The sequence below is a fragment of the Apaloderma vittatum genome, unplaced genomic scaffold (assembly GCF_000703405.1).
Source record: "Apaloderma vittatum isolate BGI_N311 unplaced genomic scaffold, ASM70340v1 scaffold31665, whole genome shotgun sequence".
Lineage (NCBI taxonomy): Eukaryota > Metazoa > Chordata > Aves > Trogoniformes > Trogonidae > Apaloderma > Apaloderma vittatum.
In genome coordinates, this window is record NW_009716002.1 from 12,018 (window position 1) to 34,260 (window position 22,243).

Here is a 22,243-nt window from a genome sequence, read left to right on the forward strand (position 1 = left end):
AAAGAGACCCTAGATGTGTAAGAATTGTTTTAAAGGAGGAAGATAATTGGACATGGACAATATTAATCGTTGAATAAAGAGAGTAGAACTAAACTACAGGGAGAAAGATGAAAGGTAGACATTAAAAGAAAATTCTCTTTTTCTAAGAAAATCAGAGCGTAGAGATTGCTTGGGGAAGTCATCACTTAAGGCCAAATAAATACATCATAAGTCCTTCAATGACAGAAGTAAAATTAATTGTCCAATTTCTCAAGTGGATTTCAAACCCATTTTCTGTGTTTCTTTGCATTTGCTAGGGATATGCAGAGTGTCTTCTGGATTATTTACGGTCAAAAAAAATCTGCTAGCCCAAACATCTGGAGTTAACTTGGCTGTCACTATGAGGGGTTTTATTTCTTTCAGTCTAAGTCTGAGAGGACAGTGCTTTCCATAATTGCATGGTTCTAGGTGGTGGTGTGTGCTGCTCGCTTTTACACAAGTAAAAATTCCACGTCCAACTCTGTCTAAAAGGGTCTCCAGCAGACTTTCAGTAACACATCCATACAAGCTATGCCATTTGTTCCCAAAGGAAGAGTAAAGATGGGAAGACGCTTTTGCACGACAGCGATTTGTGGTATTTCAATACATATGTTTGTATCGTATGTTACCCCTACAATCTTTGTCCTTTTGAACATTATATTTTATGAACATCTGATATTCTTTAAAACCAACATTTACAATTTAAAGATGTGGTATGCATGTGCATTCAAGAGGGCTTTTAGTTTCTGTGATTGTCATGTTTGCCATTTCTTGTATGCATTTTTTCAGCAGTAAAGCCTTCCCTTTACCTATGGGGGGAATAAATCTTCCTGAAGTAAAAAGTGCATCGAGATTGTGTTGTTAAAAATTGACATTTTTTTATGCATTACCGTTGGCCTACTTGAAGGACATCTTTCTGGGGTGAATGACTAAGTACACATTTGATACGTATGTCAAATGTGTAGTGTCACTTATGGCTGAGTAGTTCCACCCTAGGATTATTTGTGGTTTATGAAAAATTGCTTACAGATAGCGCTTTACAGAAATTCCCGTGAAACACAGGAGCTTTTTAATGTATTATCTTCTGATGTAATGTGTAAACCCCTGTAGTAAATACAGCTATTTCCTTTCAAGAAACAAACTTAGTTTGAAGAAGCATTGTTTTCTTTTAGACGTGGGTGTGGGAGGAGTTGGTCACAGGCTTGTGCTGAAGTTGTGCTCTGTCATCGTCCTCTCAAGAATGGTTATCCTAAAGGCATAACTGTGGGTGAGTGAGTGAGTGAGTCAGTGAGTGAGCATCACTGAGTCGTCCCTCACAGCTGGAAGAATGATTAAGAGCAGCTCTTCTGAAAAGCTGACTTGTCATTGCCAGCATGTATCTTGCAAAAGTGCATGGAAGCAATTTAAAGGGTGAAGTAGAGGGGAGAGAAGAAAGTAAGATTATATGTTTTTCCCTTTTCCCTCTTCCTCCTTTTCCTTTTCCTTTTCCTTTTCCTTTTCTGTTCTGGTAGATTACTCTTACTGGCCGTAAGTAAACAATGATTTGGGTTTTCTTTTCTTTTCCAGAGTAAAGATGGGAAAACGCCTTTGCACATGACAGCGATTCATGGTAGATTTTCAAGATCTCAAACCATCATTCAAAATGGTAAAAAGGGGAGGGAGTAGCTCTGTTATCAGCTTTCCAGTATTACAAATATTTTCTTCCTCTTGTACTGATGACAGTGTCCTGATTTTTTTTTCATATCGATGGCCAGTGGTAGTTCAGTTAATGGTGGAGTGTGGCGTATCTTCTTAAAAAGTTTGCTAAGTTACAGTGAAGAACTGTTTGCTTTTCAGAATGCAAGAAAATATATTTCTGTTCCATAACCTAGGTTGCAGAAAGGTTGCCCCTATGGCTACATAATAAAATGCTTCTATTTAGCTTGTTATTAATGCTAAGTACCACTGAAAGATTTATAGATTTTTAAATCCAAAGAATTCATTCATGGGCAATTACTGATGTTGCTTATGTTACCAGCAGTGCTGTATGCCTCTGTATAATCTTACTTCGTAATTACTTTTTATTATAGGAGCTGAAATAGACTGTGAAGATAAGAATGGAAATACTCCTTTGCACATAGCAGCTAGATATGGCCATGAGCTATTAATCAACACTCTGATTACAAGTGGTGCTGACACTGCAAAGTAGGTAACTTTACTGACACAAATGCAAGCTGAGTGAATTTAGAAATGTATTTATTAGATTATCAAGATGGGTGTGATTTTTGTTTAATATCATTTTCAGCTTGAAATAGGAAATACCTTGTATATTATCCCATACTGTACTTTTAAATAGCTCTGCAGTGCATTGCAATTTGTACAAGGAGAAATAGATTTTCCTCCAATGTATTTGAAGTAAAAGCTCTGAAAGTTAGGCTGTTGCACTGACATGTATCGTGCTAGCTTGTAAGAAAGCCTTTGATGTGTAAAGTTTTCCTAAGGCTCAGTATTCTAATTTGGTGGCTCACTGAACCCACCGTGCACATGCACTTTGGCACACAATCATGTATGTTTTATTTTAATTGTAATGAAGCTGTGATACCTGATTATGGTGTATCTTAGGCGGGGTATACATGGGATGTTTCCTCTCCATTTGGCAGCATTAAGTGGATTTTCAGACTGCTGCAGAAAGCTCCTCTCATCAGGTAGGATACACTTCAAAAATCTTATGGTTCCTTTGGTCTTAATCTTTTATTCCATTGAATAGCTTTTAATTAAGTCTTAATTTAGTTATAGATAAGAATCTTTTATCGTTTACGAGTAGCCTTGGGCCAATGCTTGTTTTTTAATAGACAGTTCATAGTTAAAATGAATGCAAACTTTTACAGAAGTATTAAACAAAAAAAATCATGCAGATTGAAATAATGCATCTGTAACTTTAAATGTTGTGTTTGTTTGGTTTAAAATGGGCACAGAAGTGCAGCAACTGGTTCAGACCATAATGCCAATTTCAAGGAGAGAGACTAACGTTCTCTTAAACGACTTCACATCTTCCATTTCCCTTTCATGATGACTTTAGTTTAATACGGATTGATCTATTCCTGTTTATTCTCGTAATGGGCACCTAATGGCTCTGAAGACTCTGTGGACTGCTGCGTTAAGAAACTGTTGCATTGGCAGCTTGGTGGTAGTTAAATGAAACCCAAACTGTGCTTTGCTTTCATTTTTAGATCCCTCTCCAAATTTCTGGAGGGACTGTAAGGTTTTTAGTTCCCTTGTTGTCCAGAGTTTGCTCTGATGTGAATTCTGAGCACTTTGAACTCTCTCAATTCTGAGAAAGCAGATTTGTGTGAAGGATTGCTTCAGGAACAGAAGAAGAAACTAGGTGGTTCTATGTTAACCTGAAGGCATTTCATGGTCTTTGAAGAAAGAAAAGTGGGAGGCAGAAGGCTGAGGAAAAAGAAGAGTAAGCAGTGGCTTCCCCAGATTTATATTGTCTGCTAGGGAAGCTTGGGAGAAGAACTTTAGGGGTATAACTAAAACTACCGCTAGTAAGGCTTTTTATTTCACTGTCTTGCCATAGACAAGCTTGCAAGGATTTTCTCCAGGAAAGAACTGTCCTATAGTTGACTATATTTCAGTTGGACGTGGTCAAAACAAAGAATACTCTGGCTCGCTCTTCTTTCTGCGCATGGCGCTGTGCTGGCTGTGCCCTCACTGGAGGTTTGGAGTGGCAAAGGAATCTCTCTGGAAGACTTGCAAGTGCTTTCTTGGACTTTTACATGAGTTGAGAAAACTTGGATGTAAATCTAGCCTGGGAGAGATAATAACTTGAAGAGTATGTTCAGCCTTCAGACTGGAGAGACTAGCAGTATGCTGATAGCTTATTTTAGTGCATGCTTTTGGGGTCAGTATCTGCACACTATGTGTCCTTTGGGTTTTGGGAGGTAGAGTCTTGTTTATGTAAATAGTGAATTTAAAAATTAGAGATCCTTAAATATTCCTGTGCGGACCTTAAAAATATATTAAAAAAATCCAAACAGTCTGCTTTGTCCCGTAGAATCATTAGAATCGTATCAGCTGTAAGAGACCTAGATTGTCAAGTCCAGCCTGTGTCGCAGTCTTATCAACCTACTAAACGATTTCCCCAAACGAAATATCCACTCGTCTCTTAAACACCTCCAGGGACGGGGACTCAAGCACCTCCCTGGGCAGCCTGTATGACATTTAAATAGTACTGAATGACATTTAAATAGTTAGTGGTGTTAGACAAACAACCTAGGGATGTGGAAAGGCATTGAAGACTACTTTTCAAATAGATTGGTAAACTATCTTATTTATTTCCATATTGAAATGTGAGGAGAGTGTGGTAGTGCATACAAAACCTGTGTCTTGGGGGATATGAAGTAAAAAAATGGTCTTGAATGGTAGTACTCCTGAATAACACCATATCTTGTATTGTTCCCTATTGTTGAACAATTCTTAAAAAGGAGAAAAATATTTAATAATTGAATTTCCAAGCAAAAGAACTGAGATTGGAGATTTAACGAATAAGTTTTGGTACACAGTAGCAAGACTAGGAGAATATAGTAGTTTTCTTAAATGAGAAATGTAGCTTTAAAACCTGATTTAAATAATAATCTTCATGTCAAAGTATACAATTAGATATAGAATCACACAGCTAGAGTTTATGTTCTCAAATCTGAAGTTCCTTCGTTCATGCATTTTGCGAAGGGAAGAAAACACTACAATGTTCTCTGAAAGGCTCCTCTGTAACTAATTGCTATTTATAGCCTTCACTCCAGCTTAACAAAGCTCTTTCTCTGAGACTAAAGACCTAACCTCAAGGGTGAAATTTAAGTAGCTTCTGGATTTAGTAATGCTGACATCCCTTTCTTTATTAAAAAAATATATCTCTGCATAAAATTGGTAAATTCTAGCATATTCTTAAATCTTCCTATTGCCTTCATATATTTCACGTTCAATACTAAATTAAACAGAAATATTAGGAGGCAAATGGGGTAGGAAAGAAAATAGCATCTTGCCTCAGTGCAGCTAATTGTCTTTTACCTTATCCCTTTGAGTTTTACTTGAACGCGTTTTTCAAGTACTACAAATAGCAAGGATGTGTTTCAAATGAAATAAATGTTCAGTGCTTCTGTGCTTTTTTTGCAAGTAGCTGATACATTTGCTTAGCAAGCATTTCATCAAGACTAGATGAAAGGAGTTTTGTGAAAGGTGGCGTTACATAACGATTTTCTAAAATACTTCTTTGTAGGTTTTGACATTGACACACCAGATGACTTTGGCAGGACATGTCTTCATGCAGCTGCAGCTGGAGGGTATGTAAAAAAGCATTCGTGCCTTCATATTTTACATTCTTTTTTCAATTGGTCATCATTCCTCTTTTTTATTATTGCTGCTCTGTGCTTTTTGTGCCCTCACTGCTTGGAATTTATGTAAACATGAAAATAATTTCAAGATAGATTCTATCTACAAAGAAAAATAATTTAAATATTCAGCTTAAAAAAGTAATGATTGGAGTACAGTGTCCAAGTATCATCAGCCTTACCTTAGGTTTATGCTTTAGGATGAACTGAATTGCATTTTAAATTCCCATGGATGGTAATAGAATTTGTAGAACTTGCATCGTTCCAAGCTGGCATGCCCAGCTAAGATCACTGTAGGACAGGAGGTGGAGAACAGCAACTTTGGGAAATAGGATGTTGCCGTATCTGTATACAAAAAATCAGTCTGACTGAATTAAAAGCCATAATTAAATTCCAGAGTTGAGATGGATGAAGTAGTCAGAACTACTTGCTCATCACTTGAGTTATGATCCATATTGATTATTGTTATTGTATTGTAGGTTTTCTATAGCAGCTACTCAAAATTGCCTGGAAGAATTGGGTAATAAATTTCATGATACACTTTGTGGGACACAAAAACTCCATGATATTGATATTTTCATTTTCCTGTTTCAGTGTTGTTTAAGTAATACTGTTAAGTAATCATTCAAAGTCAAAAGATACATGATAGATACATCCCTGTGGCAAGTTATTAAGGTTAAAATGCTCTCTTTTCATATAAAACCCACATAATTTGTGATGCATTCCGTCATTCATCTCCAGTGTAGGAAAGTTAACAATATAATATTTAAACTATAAGCAGTATTGTACATCTGTTACAATAATCATATTGTATTGAAAATGAATTGCACTAGAAAGTAAAGTATTTCTGTTGCAACTTACATCTGGCCTTTAAAAGTATACATTAAGAACTTGTCTTTGTGCTGGAATCCTGGTAGCAAAAAGCATGTGACATGCAGGTGTTGCTGTTTGCTTTAAAGAATTGAAATTGCTATTAAATAGGGTTAATGTTCATGTGTTTTTATGCATGCCATTTGATATCAATGAAATTTCTATATGTGAACTCAAAATAACTTGTATTCTTTCCTGGTTTGGTCCTGCAACTATGAAGTCTATTTTACATATAAAAATATATTTATTGACATTTTCGTACGATAGTTCAGTTCAATTAAAAATAATATATGAGATGTACATGTGTAGCAGTTCTGATATTTGCAGAGGTCAATAGTAAGGAAATAAACTTTGCAGTCACAAGTAATACTGCATTAATTTATTAGGAATTTGGAGTGCCTAAATCTTCTGCTAAATACTGGTGCAGACTTCAACAAAAAGGACAGATTTGGGAGGTAAGACATTCTAGATCTGTATATTGGAGAGGGCTGTTAAAAGTATTGCAGAAGTAGCATATTGCTGTATGGGCAAGTCTATGTGTTCCAGTTCAAATATTATTTAAGATGTGATGTCTCTAATAAACTACACTTCAGCATAGTTATCAAAAGTTTAAAACTTATTTTTTTAATTGTGTTTTGTTAAGTAGTTGTTTAGCCTTATTTTAAAGACTGAGTTCCATCATCAGCTGTAATTTTTATGAGCTGCCTTTGCTAGTAACATGGATCTAGTGAATTTAAATTATTCTCATCCAAGGGCATGAATGAAATTTTCCAAATAATATATTAGTCAAACATAAAAATCTGTGCTCCCTCTAAAGCTTTTTAATTAAAAAATCCCGTATTTTATTATAACAGCCTCACCTTTTTCTTTTCATTTTATCCATCTCTTTCTGTTTCCTTGTTCATGCTCTGAACTCTCGTGGAATTAAATTAATTTCTGTTTTTAGTATAGGACTATTTAAGTTTATTTGGCATTGATCAGTACTTGTGTGAAATCTCACGTCACATTATGGAAAATTCGACTTTCCAGGATGTGAACAGCAGGAGTAGGACTTGAGGAGAATGTTATTGATTCAAAGTCATATTTTGCTTTGAATTCCACTTCCTTATTTCCTGGGAAAGGAATAGCTGTCTGTCACAGCCCTTGTCACTGAATGTTGGAGTTTTTTGCCAGTTGGATTTGGTTTTCGGCTTAATGTGCATGTTATGTAGAGCAATTATTTCAGGAGAGTGAAAAGATTGAAATAGTTTAAAATGGAGAGAAATGGGAAAACGTGATTTTAAGAGAGAGGGAAGAGGTAGGACACTTTAAAGTCCCTGACTGTTTCCTCAAAATTGAGATATTTATAGTAGCAGTCCCTTTTTAAATATAGAAAATGGAATTCTGAGTCATCTTGGTCCTTTTGAAATTCGATCTGAACTGGTTTATGTAGAGAATTGTTTAGGTATTTGGAGCTAGAATAAGTTTCCTCTGAAATTATACATCATTACTAATATTTCATGGTTTTGTTCTAAGAAGGTAAGGTATATTTTTGGAAGTTTTCTTTAACAATCCTTCTGCTATGTTAGCATACTTAAAAATAAATAAATAATGCTTACCTCAGAAAGTTCTGACCTGTTTGTCAAAATCATCTACTTGTTAATTGTCTTTTATTTTGAGCTTGTGTAGTTGCTGTGCAGTTCTTCAATTTGCCCATATTTTTCCATGTGGCCTGAAATTAATTAGCTAAAAATAATATTTTAAAGTAAACTTGACTTTCCTCTGTATGTTTACACAATAAGATTCATATAAAGCTTCCCTTAATACAAAGTTTGCGCATAATTTTTCCTTGCAAGTAGCTCCCCTAGATACTGTTCTGCATTATGAAATGGCCCCATTTCTTAACGTTGTAATGATGCATTCTTCACCAGAAATACTTGTTAAAAAATGTAAGGAGGATGTTAAGTCTTATTTTATTTTGCTTTTTCTGTCTTTATATCATTATTTTGCTGTTATTTACCATGTACTTTTTATTTAAATGTGTACTAAAGAACTCCACTCCATTATGCTGCTGCCAATTGTAATTATCAGTGCCTGTTTGCCCTGGTGGGGTCTGGAGCTAGTGTGAATGACCTGGATGAGAGGGGTTGCACACCTCTGCACTATGCAGCTGCGTCAGACACAGATGGAAAGTAAGTGGCATGTTTTTGTGCTAAAGCCTTTCTCCTCACAAACGTTTCAGCTCTGAATTTCGGCATATGTTCTGCCCTCACGTGTGCAAATGCGTTCTTTTTAGATTTTTTTTTAAAGGTTGCATTTGACAGTGGGTTGTTTGTTATATATAAAGTGCTGTAGGTAACTAATATTTCTGAGAAAATTGAGCAGCGGTAAAGTGTGTTGTGATTTTTTTTGTTATGGCCTGTAATGCAGGTGTCCTAATTCCGGGATTCATTGGGAATGGAGTTTTTAATCTCACCTGCTGAGTAGTGGTTGAGTAAATATCAGTTATGACAACAGTTGTGAGCAGTAGGGTCATTTTGCTTTAAAATCAAATTCTGATGAAAGATGGCATTTTTTATGGAGGGTTCTTGATGTTGCCCAAAAATCTATGTAGTCGGAAATACACTGTAAAACTAGACTGTGGGGTGCAGTAGGCCTACATCAGGGTAGAAATTACGTCGACTGTTCAATATAAGATGCTTTATCCATTTGGTGTTTGATGAAACTATTCATGTTTGGCATTAGAACTCTGTCTCTTGTTAATGTGAATTTTTGTGAAGTAGTGACACTTCTATTAATGAAACGTTGTGGTTTAATACAGCACCTTTTAAAAGCTGAGGTAGTCATAGGAACGAGATGGCACCTAAATAGAAGTTGGCTTTTAAAGAATAAGTAAATACTCTCATGGACGTTTAACTAATATTTAAAGTACGGGGTTTTTTATGTAAAGCCAAATTTCAAACTGAAATTTTGTGCTGCTTTTTAGATACACTTTGAATTCCTGCAGGAGTTTGCTGAGATAATTTTACTTTAATTGCCCTCTTACAAGTTGAGCTAGGATTAATTTTAGCTTCACAGTTGCTCTGAAAACCTCCAAACTATAATGGTTCTTCAGATGACATCGTTTTGCCATCTGTCTTATAAAAGGCACGAGCAAGAATGATGATGGCAATACTGCAGCGAGCTGGGAGATAACTCAAAGAATCATCTCTGGAACCCGCACGCTGTTGCCCTTCTGATTAACAGTTGGCTCTCTGGAAGACAGGCTGCAAAGCAGAATGGCCTGAGGAGAAGCTTTTTTTATATTGGTGCAGCAAGATGATTAGTAACAGCTGGAAAACCAGTACCGCTCAGCTCATATTCAAAATAGGAATGAAGCTAAAAATGATTACTGAGCTGGAATACAAAGCCTGGGGAAAAAAATGTCAGGAAATTATCTATATAGAAACTCCAATGTGCATTTTGATACTCTTTGTTCAGACATCTTTGAAGACAGATTTTAGGGACAAGGATGTTTTTCTTGGGAATTTTTCTGGTTTGTTCTTGTTTAGAAGTGTTTCTTCTGTATGTTTAACAAAAGCTTCTGATCTGGGACAAACACCAGTAAACCTCATTTTGACAAGAGAGGAGAAAGAAAAATGATCGCAGAGTGAGATAAAAGCATATTAGGGGAGAAAAAAACATGCTCTTTCTACATTAGAACTATTTAATAAACTTATCTAGGCTTTCAGAAAGTTGGATTAATCTCCTTTTAAGGAGGCTTGTTAAGTATGGACAGTTAAGAGGACAGTTAAGTATGCAAAATATGCAAAGTTAACGTCGCCTGTGAAAGAAGAAGCAGCAAATATAATTATCTCTTTTGCATTGGAAAGTGTGGGCGCTCAAGGATTTTTAGTAGACTTTTCTTCCTGCAGAGTATTTAGTGTATTGCGGTTTTTGTGAGCACCCAAATACAGAAAGTACACAACTATAGTAATTTAGGTAGCCAAGACCAGTGATGTTTGACATTTATTAAGGAGCCATGAATGTTAATACAAAATCATTGATTAAAATTAACAAAGAAAGTTGGACGATTGCAGCAATAAAATGTAGGGACAGTAATTCTCACTGGGTGGGACAAATTGACTTGTCTTTGGATTCTCAGAAATCTCATTTTCTTTCAATTCAAATAAAGCATGCAAGCACAGTTGCCATTAATGAAATCCAGGCATGGGTTTACTGGGCAAATCAAACCTGAAGTAGTTGGCTAAAAACATTGATGAGCTTTCCGGGTAGCTTTTTATTAGATACATTGAGCTTGTAAAGTTAAATACATCTTGTGTTACTTAATTATTCTTTGAAAATAGAGAATTTTTACGGTTTTCACTACCTACCCAAGTCTTTTTCTCCTTTATGCTAGGCTGCTCTCAGCTTTGCAATGAGACAGAGTACTTTGTAATTAGACACTTCCTTGTTCATAATTTCTCCTGCAGCTTTTTGGCCCTTTCATCTTTGCACACTTGGTTTGTTATTTTCAACCTTTGTCTGGAAAAGCAAATGTCAGGTCTTCAGCACATCGCTGGTATTGCACGTGAGAGTATCAGATCCTTGACCCAGGACAGCTCTTACACAGAATCACGCAGCATCACAGAATGATGGGGTTTGGAAGGGACCTCGAAAGACCCTCTCGTCCAACCGCCCTGCCAGAGCGGCTTGTTTCCCTTTCATCCCAGCTGGTACTGGACCTCGTTCAGATGATGAACCTGCACGGTTCCATCTGCTGACTCCAGGCCGTAACTTGAAAGATCATATGAAGAGTTCTGGTGTGGCAGGGTGATGCTGATCCCTCAAGGAATGACTGCTTTTGTAGGATTTCTGCCTGTATTTCTCCAAGGTTTTAACGTTCTCATGTGTTTTGAATGTTTAAGTTTCTACTCCAAACGCCATTGACCAGAGGTCATTTTAGGATTCCTGCCTCTGAGATTTAAACCTGCCATATCCTACTGCAAGTTTTTCATGTGACATCCCATTGTAGCCAATATCGTACAACTATAAATGTTTAAATTTCCTTTAACTTTCTACCAAACAACTTTCCATGACACAAACGGAAACAAAAACTCTCATATTGTGTATCCAGCTGACCCATTTGTCACTACTGACAATGGTGATCTGTGAGACCTTTAGATGACCTACTAAGGAAGAAAGAATCCCAAGCTGGATTTGTCAAGTTAATATTTTTTTAAATCTTCACATTAATTTTGTTTAACTGATAAAGGAGGAGTACTTTCTAGTCGCAGAGAGAAGAGATAGTTGTACCTGTTGTACAATCCAGAAAACCAAATGTCTTCATCAGCAAGTTCAAAGTCTCAGTGGTGACTTTGCAGAATGTTGCTGAAATGATAGACATCGTAAAATTCTGAATAAGTAGGGTTATTGATTGGAATCATTTAGTGTACATGCATGGAGTCTCTCAGAAACACAAAAACAGGGAGAGGGAGCTGACTAATACCCTGCTTTTCATCCTCCTGGCTGAGTGTCTGTGGTTGAAACTGTGCTGATCATAGCTTTGTGTAATGAAAGTAAGGAATGGGAGAACCTAAGTATGCCACCAACTAAGTTTACTGTGTAAATAAATTAACAGCTGGTAGTGGAAGTGTATGTGTGTGTGTCTCTCAGATACATACCATGAAGAACTCAGCTCTTGGTTCTCTTCCTTTCATATTATGTACAGAAGAATATGCTGATGCAGAAAACCGTAGAATGATAATAATAATTTTTATTAGCAAAGGTAATTTTTGTTAACAAAAGTTGTATTAGCTAGGAGGAAAATAGCCATGAAATACTCATTTTAGCCAAGTTAGATACTTGATTAGATACTCTGCACTATGTCTGCAGAGAAGAATCCTTTCAAATTTTGGAAGCTTTGTGATTGATTGATTGATTGACCTTAACACCTGGTGTAATGTATTAGGTATTCTCTAGTCCTAGCCAATGTTGTACATTAAATCAGTGTTCCTATGTGCTGTATTCTATTTTCTGATTGAATTGGAACAATTTATCTCATAGCGTTAAGTTGAAATTCAACGTTTAGCTACATGGTTGCATATGTCAATTTAAATAGGTGCCTGGAATACTTGCTACGAAACGATGCCAATCCGGGGATCCGAGACAAGCAAGGCTACAATGCAGTTCATTATTCAGCTGCTTATGGTCACCGCTTATGTCTTGAACTGGTAAGAAAATGTATCATAGATGAAAGCTGTAACAGCTGCTCTTGCAGCGTTTGGTGCAGGGTCCAGGGGATTCCTCCACCTTGGTTCTTGCATCTGTGAGCTAGGCCAGTAGTGCTTGTCAGCCTCGGTGAGGATAAATATTTAAGCACTTGGTACTCTTTGAAGAGGGGCAAGGTGAGGAGCTAAGATGCTAGATACTGTTTGAAAAAGGTAATGCATTATGAGATGAAGAGAGAACTGGCTGAGGAGATGGGATATTAATTTTAGTTTTCTTAACTTAGAATATAGTTTTAGTTTTCTTAACTTAGAATGCACTGCAATACTTTTCCTCATGGCTGAAATAAAATAACCACAGGTTATCCCCACTGAGAAGCATTAAGGAATTTCACAAATATCATCTGAAGGAGCAAATTAAAATGTAAAACCTTTAAAGTAAGGGTGCCTTTTCTGAACTATTTTAAAATAGTTCATGTACTTACAGTAACTAATGGCCACATAGTAGAATTCTAGATAATAAACCCTTGGGCAGGTTTTTTTATTAATCCCTTTGTAAAAATGTGTATGTTATTTGATATGGTAATTTTGTCTTCTCAGTGTTACACAGCTTAGTATATTTATACAAATTATACTTTTATATTCAAATGTACTCAAACATGAATTCTGGATGTTTTTAATTGCAGATTGCAAGCGAAACACCTCTAGATGTTGTAAGTGTGTGTTATTTCTCATTGTTAAAGTATTACTGTACAGCAAAAGGGAATATGTAATTTTAAAAATACTGCTTATTCTAGACTTGCTCAACCATTTCTTCAATGCATAGATGTATCATTTTGTTTCAGTTGCAATTTAGATTTATTTGCAATTCAGAATTCAAAAAACTCTTTGAATGTTTTAGTTCTACTAGTGTACAAAATTAAATATGATCTTGGAAAAGACCCAGCGTTAAAACTTCAGAACACATGTGAAAGTAAAAGAAATGTATATAAATGGATCTCCTAGTCCTGTTTTATACTGTTTGTGCCTTTGGGGGATTAATTTCTTCTCTTTGGGAAATCTTTTTCTGTTCCAAGAAATTAGTCCTGCCTTCTGGCTTTTCATAATATTTTCTTCCTGACTTTTCATCTAATCTAAGTGTTTACTTGTTTTGTTGGGTTTCTTTTCCAGCCACAGGTGTTCTTACCTGTCCTTGTTTTCCCTCTATATGCATTTAATCTATATTATATTATACTATATGACTACTTTAGAAAAAATAATAATTTTAGATTAGTTTCTGATTTAATTATTGCATTGTTCTGCAAAATTAAACCACTGTGCTTACAAGATGAATATGGGGGAGGGGTTGCAATCATTGCAATTCAAACTTGAAAAGGTTGAAGGAGATCTAGAATTCCTAAGGAAGCTTTCATCCTATGTTATTCTTCATTTTCTTCCTTTATTTTTCAATCTGTATAGCAATTATGGCTGAACATTTTTAAAGGTTAGGGGGTTTTGCACTCACTCTGACTTTCTCTCTCTGCTAAGCTAATGGAAACATCAGGGACTGACATGCTGAATGATTCAGACAACAGAGCGCCTATAAGTCCACTGCATTTAGCTGTAAGTATTTCATGCGTTGGTGATGATAGCTCATCTAATTGCAAACAGTTGTTGGCGTAGGTTTGTTCATTCTGGATTTTTAAAAAATAAGTCAATAAATTAAATGCAAAAATATGTACTAATTCCTGAATGAGCTATATAGGGTGATTTTTGCATTTCAGTGGAAACTTTCTTCTGAGAACATCTTCCTTTTGAAAGCTTCTAATTAAGTTTTATGTTATAATTTATACTAATGGAACTATTAGACAACTTGCTCTATAAGTAATGACTTTTTTATCATCATCATTGTTTTACCCTCATCATTATTTAGTGTGTGAAGTTTGTACTTGATACTTTTAGAAAGATTTGCACATAGTGTAGGATAGGACCTGGTGAAACCATCTATGTGCTCAGATGTACTCAAAATACAGAATAACCAGCTCAGTATGTAGCTTTTGTCTTTTTACTGGATTTTGAGCAGTTGAAAAACCACAGTGTACTTTCTTAAGATAGCCTAAGTCTCCAGCTGCACATACATCATGGATATATGTATATCTATCCATCTATTTAGCTGAAGTAAAAAGTAATCTTTATTACTGGTAAATGAAAACAGAGACTGTTCCTGCAAATTAGTTTTGTTTGGGGACAGAGGTTAATGTTTAAAATTTATTACGGAAATTATAAAACCATAGTTGTAGATGTTTATTTTCATGACCAATTTTGACACTTCGTCATGACGTATACCTACAGAGTATTCTCTGTGCTGATTTTTATACTCGTATATCCATTCTGATCGCTTAACTGTTTCATCCCCTAAGTCCCTTCTGTTTTACCAGTTACGTTAACTGTGCCTATTCATACTGTGTTCTTACAAATTTTACTGGCTTTTTCTTTAAATACTTTATTTTAAAAACTAGTAGGAGTTAGTTGTGTTTGCATGTGCTCCTCACTTGAAATAATCTGAGGGTGATGTAACTATAACATAAAGCAATGAAACACGTAGTATGCAAAATGCTGGTAGTTACACAAATTGGAGACAGACCATTTTCTGAAACTAGCTTCAGCTGAAAGGATAAACCTTCTTGCTGAAACTGTGGGGCTTTTTAAAATTAGTTGTAACTATTGGAACTACTTACAAGCTGCATCAGTAGCACTTTAGCATGTTAAAAACACTATCTTCACAGCTTCTTTTATATAATTCTGGTAAGAAAAGGAAAAACATGACGGGATGGGAAAACTAAAGAGGTTTCTTATTCTTGTAGGCCTATCACGGCCACCACCAAGCTCTGGAAGTGCTGGTACAGTCACTGCTGGACCTCGATGTGAGGAATAATAACGGAAGGACACCGTTGGATCTTGCTGCCTTTAAGGGACACGTGGAATGTGTAGATGTGCTCATTAATCAGGGAGCATCAATCTTGGTGAAAGATTATGTTGTAAAGAGAACCCCAATACATGCGGCAGGTACGTGCTAACCTTTAAAATCTTGGCTTTTGAAGTGGATCATCTTTGTGTTTAGAAGCCTCTAGCATTAATGTTCTAAGAAATGGTGTTTGGGAATGGACAATGACTTGTAAGGTACATGCTGTGCTGGGAAAGGTGTAACAGAGCAGTTGAGGGGAGAGACCAGTATTAACCCACTTTGCTTGAGGCATGCTGTTGCCCGCGGCTCTCTGGGAGAGCATCGTCCTCGTCCATCCAACGTGCGAGGCTGGTCGTGCTGACGGGTGGCAGTGGCAGGGGGTCCTTTTTCCCCCCTTTTTTTCCGCTTTCCCTCCTTAGCTTTCACACAGCCTGGACTGCAGGCCCAAATTTAGGTACATGAATTGTGTTGCCTTTCTTGGCAATAAAATACTTCTAAAAATGGCTGGAGTCTTGGAGAATTTTTTCAGTTTGAGAAGAGACATGAAGACTATACTTTGTGGGGTTTTTCAAGGGTTTAAATGACTCCTGAGCATTTTCAAAATAACAGCAATCCTTTACAATACTTTTTTGTCTGTGTTTCCTAGAAAACTTGTATAAACCTAGCATTCATACTAGATTCTCTTTTTTTCTCCTTGAAAATAGACTTAATTAAATCAACTTTTATAGTTACGGTGTTATAGAAATGTCGCCGTAAAAAGAGCATTATGTACAAAACATCATTATTGCAGCAACTGAATTTGTTGTCCATGAGCACAAGCTGTTTGATTTAGCTTCTCCCAACTTCTATTAGCATTTCTGTCAGCTAGAGAAGCATAAATTGTCACTGTTCTTATGTGGACTGAATACAGCAGCTGCATGTCAGAAATAATTTCCCCTCCAACAAGCAATCATTTATCTTTTATGAGTTGCATTTAAGTGTGATTTCTCAATTTCTTGTTTCTTTCCTTTTTCCTTTTTTAAAAGTTCTTGGTTAACTACTTCTATGCATTACATTTCCTTCCCCTTTTCAAAATGTGATTTCAGTTATTATTTCATAACTGTGCACATGCTACACTTACTAACAAAATCTGTGTCTGATAGGCTAGATATGTCTACCTATGCCATAAAACAAGCAAAAATTATGCTAATTATTATAGCTATTCTTTCTTGTGGATGTTGTATAAGGATATATTCTAATTGTGGTTTATGAGTGCAAACTCATTTATATGTAAAGAAAACAAAAAACCTGTTGGCAGTTGAGAGTTGTAATCAATTACAGTTGAGAATGCCTGATTTCTGAAATAATTCTTGTTCATATTTTTTGATTTTGATTTGAGTTACAACACCGGTAAAGCTGTACAGTGAGTTCTTAAGCTAAAGAGTTTTAGTCTGAGCAGGTTACCATTCTGTTTGAGCCATGTACTCAAAGGCAATTAATGTAAAGCCCTTATTTTTATCATGTTTTACAGCTACAAATGGTCATTCAGAATGTTTGCGGCTACTGATAGGAAATGCAGAACCACAGAATGCAGTGGACATTCAAGATGGAAATGGACAGTGAGTTTAAATGATGCATGCTCTATTCTTCGCAAGTTACTTCATTTCATAAAAGGGAAAACTAAACATTTTACATTTGCGATTTTTTACTTCAAAGGGCGATGGTATTTGAGCTAGGACAAATGCAACCGTGTATTTCGCAATAAATCTTGTTGGCAGTTACAAATGTTCGTGTTTGGATGGGAAAGAGCTAAAATATGTCTTATTGTCTAGATTCTGAAAAAAGATTCAAGTAACTTAATCAGGATTTCTGAATCAGAGGGTATGGTTATGTATGCTGGGATGAAGGTTGGACTAGATGATCTTCAAAGGTCCCTTCCAACCCCTAACATTCTGTGATTCTGTGTATATTAATTTATTTTCTTGAATCTAAAAGCAAATATGAGTGGCCTTCTCAGAGGGAAGGCAGTCCTAGAGAGGTTCATCAATGGTCTACGTTTGAACAGCAGTGTCCAGAAGGAAAGTAGCTGTGTGGGTCTGTTTAATTTCTGTAGCGATTACATTTTATTTCACGCTCTCCCTAGGACTCCCCTGATGTTGTCAGTTCTCAATGGACACACTGACTGCGTTTATTCACTCCTTAACAAAGGAGCAAATGTGGATGCCAAAGATAAGTGGGGAAGGACGGCATTACATAGAGGGGTAAGAGAATATTTCGTTTTTGTCCTTCACATACTCGTCTTGCCATTCTTAGTTTTTAATTATCTTTTTAGTTGCTTTTTTCACTCATTGGCTACATAGCCTCAGAATTCTCTTGGACTTCTGGAGTCTCTTAATCTTGCTGTGATGTGTTGACTGGAGAAGTCCTAGAGTACAGCTTTTTGTTATGGGGTGAGGGTAGTGTTAATGGAAGAAAGAAAAGCAATAATGCATGCCATATGCTGGATTTTTTCTTATAGTCTGTGCCAGATAAGACAATTGAATGAGCCCTAGAGATGAGCAGTTCATGCAGTGTTTATCCAAGAAATTCTGGAGGTTGGATTAAATGATCTCTAAGGTCCCTTCCAGCCCAGGCCATTCTATGATTCTATGATTCTATACTCTAATACATTGCTATTTTTCCACCAAAATACCTGCTTCCAGGGCTAAAAATAGTAACTGTGCTTAATTTGTTATTGCTTAAAAATGTAAGAAATCGCCTGAAGCTTGCTTGCTTTAGTTATACACCTTGGCTTATCTACGTGAATATTTGCAAATTTGCTGTTTTCTGCCTCTCTCTCTCTCAGGCAGTGACAGGGCACGAGGAATGTGTGGAAGCATTGCTTCAACATGGTGCTAAGTCCTTATTACGAGACTGTAGGGGACGAACCCCTATACACTTGTCAGCCGCCTGTGGACATATAGGTGTTCTAGGAGCTCTCCTGCAGTCAGCCACATCTGTGGAAGCAGTGCCTGCAATAGCAGACAATCACGGCTACACGTCACTGCATTGGGCCTGCTATAATGGTAAAATACAGTAAAGTTAAAATGCTGGTCTAAATGTGTTTGCTGATAATTGAGATAGAAGTTATTACTGCTTATAAAAGCAACATGTAAAGTCTGTCGTCTTTAAATTTGTATTAGTCAACATGATAACATGACAGACGTGATACCTTGAAGGTGAATGCATTAACATCTAATACATAATGTCAGGTGTTTATTTTTTACTATTTTCATTTTTGTTATAAACTGCCTTCTTAGTTTTATGCCTCAAGGAGTCTTTCAAGTAATTCAGCATAGTACCTGTGAATAGCAGTGTGCCACATATCCCCAAAAAAGAATCTTCACAGGGAATCTTGGGAGGAATGGTTTCAGATTAAACCTGTTTTTTAAGCTTGCTTGAAACCAACCGTGATAGGCTTAAGAAACTCAAGTAGAAAAAAAAATTTTCAATAAGAATTTTATTTTTTTCTTCACTGATACTTGTCTTTTATTTAGGAGTGAGTGAGGCCTTAAAAGGCAGGAAATTCATTCAGCTCCTTCACTGAAGATTTTGTTCTGTGTCTTAATTTCCAGTATAACAGAGATTCTCATTTATTTCATCTCTGAGTCACATGATAGAGAAAGATCAAGAAGTAAACGTTTAGAGCTTCTTTTTACCAATTATTTTTAAGTAACTAACTAACTAGACAGTCTTCACAGCTAAAGCATATGGGTAATACACTGATAATTTGAACTAGAATGAAATCTCTTTATCACATTCATAAAATTAAACTCTTACAGCTTGGTCTGTTTTCAGTGTGACCGCAGTGAATAGAACAGAACTGAAACATGTTTGATTTGTAGAATGAAAATTTGACAGGACTTGTGAAAATACAAATCTTCAGACATCAGTGCATGTTGAACCAAGGTTCTCTGTATATGCGCGCTGAACATCAAACAGCTAGTTACAATTGTTAGCTACCCTTACAGCAGCAGGCTATAGAATTTTGAAAATAATAGTATAATAGGTTGAACGTGTTCCTTCTGAGCTTTTGTTATGACTGTCGACGTGATTTTCCTTTGGGTTTAGCAATACAGTGGAACAAAAATAACCTTCAAAAGGTGGAGACATTTTCATGCAGGCTCAGTGGTGAACGTACAGAAGATTTTGAAACGTGGAGGTGTAAAGAACTGATTTAAGTGCTGTGGATGTTCTTCAGGCAGCATGAGATCCCTTCTCTATTTCACAAAGTTTACAGTGTCAAATGTCAGTTTGATTTTCAGGATTCTAAAAATGCCTTAGTCCCTAAATGTAGCCCTATTGAATGTAACCTGTGTATCTTTGGAACTTTAAAGTAAAATATTGCTTTGTCTAATTTAGATGTATATTTTTTTGTTGTAACTCATAAATAAACCTTTTCCTTTTTTTTTAATACCTACATTTGCTTTACACTTGCTTTAGGTCATGACAGTTGTGTAGAGCTCCTCCTGGAACAGGAAGTTTTCCAGAAAATGGAAGGAAATTCTTTCAGTCCATTGCATTGTGCTGTGTAAGGAAGTGCAAAATTATTCTTTGTAGATTTCTTTGCTGTATTTAACAAAAGATTTATCATTCTGTAAATAACAGCCTGTTTAATTCATTATAGGATAAACGACAATGAAGGTGCTGCAGAGATGTTAATTGATACACTAGGTGCTGGTATTGTAAATTCAACAGATTCAAAAGGAAGGTAAGAGTGGAAACGCACGGTCGAGGAATGATTGTAATGTCATTGTTAAGAGTGGCTCTGCTGAGTTCTACAGTCATTTGGGTTTTTTATATTTGCTACTTATGTTAATTCCCCCTTCCCCCTCTTTTTTTTGGTTTAAGATTTTTCTTTTTATTCTGTGCTAAAAATAAATTTTAGATTTTTTAAAATATTCTTCTGTTCAATAAATTTGAATTGTCTTTTTATTACATAGACAAGTTTGGGCATATTTTAAATGGCATCACTTTGTAAGTAGTGCTTTATGCATTTTTTTTCTTTATTTTGTATTATATCTTTATTATAAGTTACTTAGAGGGAATTATTCGAAACTCGAAGATGACTTTCTAAAGGCAGCAGTCACAACTCCAGCAATACTGGCTTCAGAGAATCAGTAGGAGGGACTGCCCTGGCTTTTGTATCGTCAGGATGCACCCTTGAATAAAGTAGAACATGTGGCTAAAATTGGCCATATTGTCTTCTCATCTGTTGTAGGACTCCTCTTCATGCAGCAGCTTTTACAGATCACATTGAGTGTCTACAGCTTCTGCTCAGTCACAACGCTCAAGTAAATGCTATAGATTCCTCTGGGAAAACACCTTTAATGATGGCTGCAGAAAATGGGCAGACAAATACAGTTGGTAAAGAAAAAACTTTGTATACTTCCGCTCTTATATTTCTTAATGTGGGTAAAGTTGCCTTATGGTTAATATTCTTGTGGATATATTTTGTCAAAATCATGTTTTCATTTTGCACAAACGTAAGCCGTTAAAACTTTAAGGAATATGCTTTTAGTTAATGCAGATCTTTGTCTCCCCAGAGGTGCTGGTGAGCAGTGCTAAAGCCGATCTGACTTTGCAAGACCGATCCAAGAACACAGCACTCCACTTGGCCTGCAGCAAGGTGTGTGCGTAGTCCCGATGATCAGTTGTGAGCCTTGTGTTACCAAACACTGTTGCAAATAGTAACTTGTTACTTTGAAAAGGCATTCAAAGCAACTTTTGAAGAGTGTCTGTTTTATGACAGATGTTTGTTCTGTATTAAGGGTCATGAAACTAGTGCCTTGTTAATACTGGAGAAGATTACAGATAGAAACCTCATCAACGCCACCAACGCAGCCTTGCAAACGTATGTATCAGCAGTGAGTGTGTTTCACGGATGAGTTTTGAGTGTGTATCTTGTTCACATAGAGGGATATTTTCCAATTTTTTTTTCCGAATTGGTTGAATTTTAATTGCTAAATAGGTACCAAGAGTTGAACCAACTCGAAGAGAAATGGTGTTTTGCTCATACTTACAGTTCTAGTTTTAGACCGGTGAAAGGGATGATAAATGAATCTAAAGGGAATCCTGTGTGGAATTACCACAATCCACTGAGATTACCTGTGAACTGATATTTTTTTCTGGTTTATAAACTAATTTTTCAGTTAAAATTCACTTCAGTTAACAACCCATTCAAGGCAAACTCAGATGACTCTTCAAAACTAGCTAATAAAAAAATCCCCAAACCTAGCTGAAGTGCACTTTGATTGTTCAGCATCCTTTCTGTTAGCAGAGGATGTATATTGAAAGACTATTTTCTGTTAACTATTATGGAAAATACAATATTCTTAGTGCTTTCTAAAGATCTTCTCTCAAGTAGAATTAAGCCTGTTTTGTTAGCCTAATCATAAGGAAATCTTAAAAATGTAGTGATATGTCATATTGGGGAATATGTATCAGGATGGGCTATTAAAAATTACTCACTTTTTTTTTCCTTTTAAAGTATGTGTTATAAGCAATATTTGACACCTGATATGTAGCTGAGTTAAGTACATGAATTGCTAGACTGCTTTAATCATGCTACCAGAGACTATTTAGGAAAAACCCCGACCCCGAGACTTGTAAGCAACTCGTATTATTTCTCTGGCCTTACATTCCTTCGGGAATCCGTCATGTTCAAACTCCTGCGGTTCCTCCAACTACTCCCAGAGATCTGCTCACACTAAGGACTTAAGATAGTAAGACTTCTTCCTCTGCTCCTGCGGCTCACGCACCATGGTGTACCTCAGGCACCATGAAATAACCAGAAAGCAGGAAAGGGAGCGATTGCCTCATTTCTGGCTTGAAGCAGG

The 22,243-nt window shown here is 36.3% G+C and overlaps 1 protein-coding gene across 1 annotated transcript in view; it reads left to right on the forward strand.

The window, feature by feature from the left end:
• Window positions 1-22,243, forward strand: part of ANKRD28 (ankyrin repeat domain 28) — a 41,561-nt gene that overhangs the window by 11,714 nt on the left and 7,604 nt on the right. Inside the window, exons 5-22 of the mRNA XM_009869375.1 lie at window positions 1,585-1,663; window positions 2,088-2,202; window positions 2,620-2,702; window positions 5,276-5,339; window positions 6,644-6,712; window positions 8,288-8,428; window positions 12,337-12,448; window positions 13,129-13,155; window positions 13,970-14,044; window positions 15,286-15,487; window positions 16,897-16,984; window positions 17,509-17,626; window positions 18,211-18,430; window positions 19,848-19,935; window positions 20,032-20,115; window positions 20,626-20,771; window positions 20,951-21,033; window positions 21,176-21,258. Of these exons, the coding sequence (XP_009867677.1) occupies window positions 1,585-1,663; window positions 2,088-2,202; window positions 2,620-2,702; window positions 5,276-5,339; window positions 6,644-6,712; window positions 8,288-8,428; window positions 12,337-12,448; window positions 13,129-13,155; window positions 13,970-14,044; window positions 15,286-15,487; window positions 16,897-16,984; window positions 17,509-17,626; window positions 18,211-18,430; window positions 19,848-19,935; window positions 20,032-20,115; window positions 20,626-20,771; window positions 20,951-21,033; window positions 21,176-21,258 (1,877 nt within the window). The remainder of the gene's footprint in view (window positions 1-1,584; window positions 1,664-2,087; window positions 2,203-2,619; window positions 2,703-5,275; window positions 5,340-6,643; window positions 6,713-8,287; window positions 8,429-12,336; window positions 12,449-13,128; window positions 13,156-13,969; window positions 14,045-15,285; window positions 15,488-16,896; window positions 16,985-17,508; window positions 17,627-18,210; window positions 18,431-19,847; window positions 19,936-20,031; window positions 20,116-20,625; window positions 20,772-20,950; window positions 21,034-21,175; window positions 21,259-22,243) is intronic.